This window comes from Colobus angolensis, unplaced genomic scaffold (genome assembly GCF_000951035.1).
Source record: "Colobus angolensis palliatus isolate OR3802 unplaced genomic scaffold, Cang.pa_1.0 Scaffold233, whole genome shotgun sequence".
NCBI classification, from domain to species: domain Eukaryota; kingdom Metazoa; phylum Chordata; class Mammalia; order Primates; family Cercopithecidae; genus Colobus; species Colobus angolensis.
Window position 1 is genome coordinate 3626972 of NW_012115522.1, and position 5229 is coordinate 3632200.

At 38.2% G+C, this 5229-nt stretch overlaps 1 protein-coding gene across 1 annotated transcript in view; it reads left to right on the plus strand.

Moving 5' to 3' along the window:
- Positions 1–3763, plus strand: part of PBK (PDZ binding kinase) — a 35884-nt gene extending 32121 nt beyond the window's left edge. The window contains exons 7-8 of the mRNA XM_011944575.1: positions 1893–2108; positions 2894–3763. Of these exons, the coding sequence (XP_011799965.1) occupies positions 1893–2108; positions 2894–3090 (413 nt within the window). The 3' untranslated portion in view covers positions 3091–3763. The remainder of the gene's footprint in view (positions 1–1892; positions 2109–2893) is intronic.
- The last annotated feature ends 1466 nt before the right edge of the window (positions 3764–5229 follow it).

A 5229-nucleotide genomic window follows, 5' to 3' on the forward strand; every position in this document is an offset into this window, starting at 1 on the left:
GTATATGTGCCACATTTTCTTAATCCAGTCTATCATTGATGGACATTTGGGTTGGTTCCAAGTCTTTGCTATTGTGAATAGTGCCACAATAAACAGCATGATTTATAATCCTTTGGGTATATACCCAGTAATGGGATTGCTGGGTCAAAGGGTATTTCTAGTTCTAGATCCTTGAGGGATCACCACACTGTCTTACACAATGGTTGAACTAGTTTACACTCCCACCAACAGTGTAAAAACATTCCTATTTCTCCACATCTTCTCCAGCATCTGTTGTTTCCTGACTTTTTAATGATTGCCATTCTAACTGGTGTGAGATGGTATCTCATTGTGGTTTTGATTTGCATTTCTTTGATGGCCAGTGATGAGCATTTTTTCATGTGTCTGTTGGCTGCATAAATGTCTTCTTTTGAGAAGTGTCTGTTCATGTCCTTTGCCTTTTTGATGGTTTTTTTTCTTGTAAATTTGTTTCTTTGTAGATTCCAGATATTAGCCCTTTGTCAGATGCATAGATTGCAAAAACGTTCTCCCATTCTATAGGCTGCCTGTTCACTTTGATGGTAGTTTCTTTTGCTGTACAGAAGCTCTTTAATTAGATCCCATTTGCCTATTTTGGCTTTTGTTGCCATTGCTTTTGGTGTTTTAGTCATGAAGTCCTTGCCCATGCCTATGTCCTGAATAGTATTGCCTAGGTTTTCTTCTAGGGTTTTTATGGATTTAGGTCTAACATTTAAGTCTTTAATCAAATATGAAAACTACATATCATCTCAATAGATGCAGAAAAAGTGTTTGCAAAACCCAATATCCATTTTTGATTTAAAAAAAGATTAACCTCTCAGCTAACTAGAAACAGAAGAGAGCTTAGCTTGAGAAAGGCTGTCTACAAGAAAAACCTGCAGGTGTCATACTGAAGTAGGGAACAAGGCCAGGATGCCTGCTCTTGCCAGTGTTATTTAACAGTCCTATAGCCCTAGCCACTAAAATAAGGCAAGAAAATGGAGAAGGCAAAATTGGAAAGGAAACAAACTGTCCTTATTTCCAGTTGATATGTTGTTTAGGTAGAAAATCCCAAGGAATCTATAAAACAGCTATAGTAAAGTTAGTGATTACATTTCTGCGTATTAGCAATAATAATTGAAAATGGAATTGTTTAAAATCTATTTACAAGTACCAAAACCCAAAATATTTCAGAATAAATCTAACCAAAAAAGTCTAAGTCCTCTGTAATGAGTATTATAAAGTATCACTGAGAAAATTCAGTAAGATATAACTAAGTGGACAAATATATGACTGTGGTTTGGAAGACTCAATACTATTAAGATATTAATGCTTACCAAATTGATCTAGAGAGTCAGTTCAATCCTAATGAGAATTCTAGCTGGCTTTTTCATTGAAATTGACAAGTTGACTAAAATTTAAATGGAAATGTGAGTGGACCTATTTTTCTTGGGTTTTAAAAAAGAGCCAGTGTGTGATTTCTCCCTTTCCCTTTCCCTTGACATAGCAATCATGGAAGCATAGAAATGGTACCTCTCTCAGCCTAATATTGTTCACAAACTGAAGAAATTCAGGTCTAGAAGTGATCTGCTCAAGGTCACGCAGCTTGTACATGTCTTTGAACCAACCCAAGCAAGGCAGTCTGGCTCCAGAGTCTGTAATCTCAACATCCACTTTCTATATTCCTACTAATTTCTAAAAGAATTGCTGTTTCTCTACATACCTGCCAACTGACCAGCTTCTGGAATATTTAACAACCTGAAAGGTAGAAAGTAATCCTTATTGAGGTTGAGTGTATTTTCACATTTACTGGTTATACTGATTAACCTGTGAACTACTTGTTCAAATCATTTGCCCATTTCCCTCTGGGTTGCTTGCCTTTTTGTGATTTGTAGCGCCTGCCTTCATAACCATCTTGCTTGTTTCAGTGACTGACCCTGAGGCTTGTTACATTGGCACAGAGCCATGGAAACCCAAAGAAGCTTTGGAGGAGAATGGTGTTATTACTGACAAGGCAGACATATTTGCCTTTGGCCTTACTCTGTGGGAAATGATGACTTTATCGATTCCACACGTTAATCTTTCAAATGATGATGATGATGATGATGAAGGTATGAATACAATTTCTAACATACATCCCAGTCTCTTCATCATTCACACTAAAGATTAGTTTAGGCCAGGCGCGGTGGCTCAAGCCTGTAATCCCAGCACTTTGGGAGGCCGAGACGGGCGGATCACGAGGTCAGGAGATCGAGACCATCCTGGCTAACATGGTGAAACCCCATCTCTACTAAAAATACAAAAAACTAGCCGGGCGAGGTGGCGGCGCCTGTAGTCCCAGCTACTCGGGAGGCTGAGGCAGGAGAATGGCGTGAACTCGGGAGGCGGAGCTTGCAGTGAGCTGAGATCCGGCCACTGCACTCCAGCCTGGGTGACAGAGTGAGACTCCGTCTCAAAAAAAAAAAAAAAAAACACTTAAAATAGCAAGTTATCAGATCTTTAGTTGTGTAATTTCTAAGATATGTGTTAGTACTGATGACTGATTTGGTACCACCAAGGTTTAATCTCACAAAAATGAGACATAGATTGAGAATAGGGGGAAAAATTGAGGCTATCCAGAGAAGCAAAAAATTGACTTAAAAACTCTCCTTACCTGAGAAAATGACTGGAAAGCTATCATAGGAAGGGTGGTAGTAGGGGTCGATAAACCTATAAATCCAAGACTAAAGCCAATCTACTTGATAGCAGGACAATTGAAGACATTTCCATTCTGTCCAAGGCAGAATGGAAAGCATACTGGACCGTAAATTCTTGTTTCAGAAGAAGGGTGAGCTATTAAACTTTTCCATGACATAAAGTGATTTTGTTTATTGTTTCAATCTCTAACTCCTTCAAGATAAAACTTTTGATGAAAGTGATTTTGATGATGAAGCATACTATGCAGCCTTGGGAACTAGGCCACCTATTAATATGGAAGAACTCAATGAATCATACCAGAAAGTAATTGAACTCTTTTCTGTATGTACTAATGAAGACCCTAAAGATCGTCCTGCTGCTGCACACATTGTTGAAGCTCTGGAAACAGATGTCTAGTGATCACCTCAGCTGAAGTGTGGCTTGCGTAAATAACTTATTCCAAAACATTTATATAGTTACTAACAGTAGTTATTAGACTCTAAAATTGGCATATTTGAGGACCATAGTTTCTTGTTAACATGTGGATAACTATTTCCAATATGAAATATGCTTATGTTGGCTATAAGCACTTGGAATTGTACTGGGTTTTCTGTAAAGTATTAGAAACTAGCTACATAAGTACTTTGATACCGCTCATGGTAACTTAAAACACTAGCAGTAAAACGCTGTAAACTGTGTCTAACATTAATTTAACGACCATTACTTTTATTAATGATCTTGCTTATTCTCTATTTTAATGGATATACTAAAATTAGCACTTTGTACAGTACAAAATAAAGTCTACATTTGTTTAAAACACTGAACCTTTTGCTGATGTGTTTATCAAATGATAACTGGAAGCTGAGGAGAACATGCCTCAAAAAGAATAGCTCCTTGGATACTTCAGACTCTGGTTACAGCTTATCTTAAGCTCTTGGATCTCCTCAGATCTTTTTTGCTTTAATTTATTAAACGTATTTTCCATACTGAGTTTAAAATTTATTAATTTGTACCTTAAGCATTTCCCAGCTGTGTAAAAGCGATAAAACTCAAATAGAATGATATAGAATAAAGGACACTTTGGGCACCATAAGGTGTCTCAGCATTATTTTATACTTCATTGATTTGAGTGTTGTCATTAAACTTGAGTGAATAATGTGAGTAGGTTTCTTTCCCTGTCTTGGCCTTATTTTGCTAATCTGTAAAGTGTTTTGGATCAGTAGTTTCTGTGAGCCACAGAGTCCCCTAGGAATTTTCTAAATTACTGAATTGCCAATGTAGGTGGTATACCTAGATTTGGGTGTAGACAGAATTTTAAAAATTACCGACACAGGGGGTTCTTAGAAACATTAGGAACAACTGCACTCTGAACTTTAAAAATGCCTAGAAATCACTGAAGGCCTTTTGGTATAAGATTGTACCAAGCAATAGGACACAGATCATTAGTTTGCATATATTCCATCAAAATATTAATGTGACAAGTAAACTGGAAGTTGTCTTAATCTGTAGAAAAACAAATGTATAATTTTGCATCCTGATATTCAATAGGGTCTCTTATCCTCACTCTGACACGTGTCACTCTTCTTTGCCAAGCCAACAGAGCAGCTTCTCCAGGCCATTCTTTCCTAGCAGTACTAGCAGTTCCTGCTTATAAGACAAAGCAGGAACTGGATCTTTCTTGAATTGGCTCTTTAACACATAAGCCATTGCTTTTGACAATTTGTTTCTAGTTCCTACAGCTGGGGTATCTAATAGGAATAAAGTAATACCAAGGACAAGGCCAGCAAATTCACAGCCCTTGTCTATGGTAGACATTATAAAATACTCCCAGCATGCACTGCCCCTTGAGTCTGGTGAGGTCCTAGAAATCCTCAACACAAGATTGCAGATAATCTGCTACCAACTGGGAGAAATTTTTGTAGTCTTTTTCTAGAATTTGCTCTTTAAATCTCACATGTTATCTTTTTGGACATTTGTCTCATTCTCAAAAGAGCAACATGTGACTTGGCTGGCTGAGAGTTTTTTTTTTTTGAGACAGAGTCTTGCTCTGTCAGGCTGGAGTACAGTGAGGCAATCATGGCTCACTGCAGTCTTGACCTCCCAGATTCAAGTGACCCTCGCACCTCTGCCTCCCACCCTGAGTAGCTGGGACCACAGGTGTATGCCACCACACCTGGCTAATTTTTTTTTTTGTAATTTTTGTAGAGACAGGGTCTCGCCAAGTTTCTCAGGCTGGTCTGGAACTCTCCTGAGCAACCCTCCGTCTAGGCCTCTCAAACTGCTGGGATTACAGGCGTGAGCCACCGTGCCCAGTACTACCTTTACACTGAATTAATTAGTAAATCAAAATAACCTTCTCTCAAGTGGCTTTCTCACCTCCCAGAAAATCTTTCCCTTTAGAATCTGTAGAAGGCCTCCAGGAGCTTGTTATGCCTCCATAAAAGGAGATAATCAGCAGCTGCTTGAGAAATGTTGAAGATCATTCTTTCATGTCTCCTGGTACCTATTTAATCTTCTATAATCTGTTGATCAGAATAAAAATTAGAAAGGATTTTA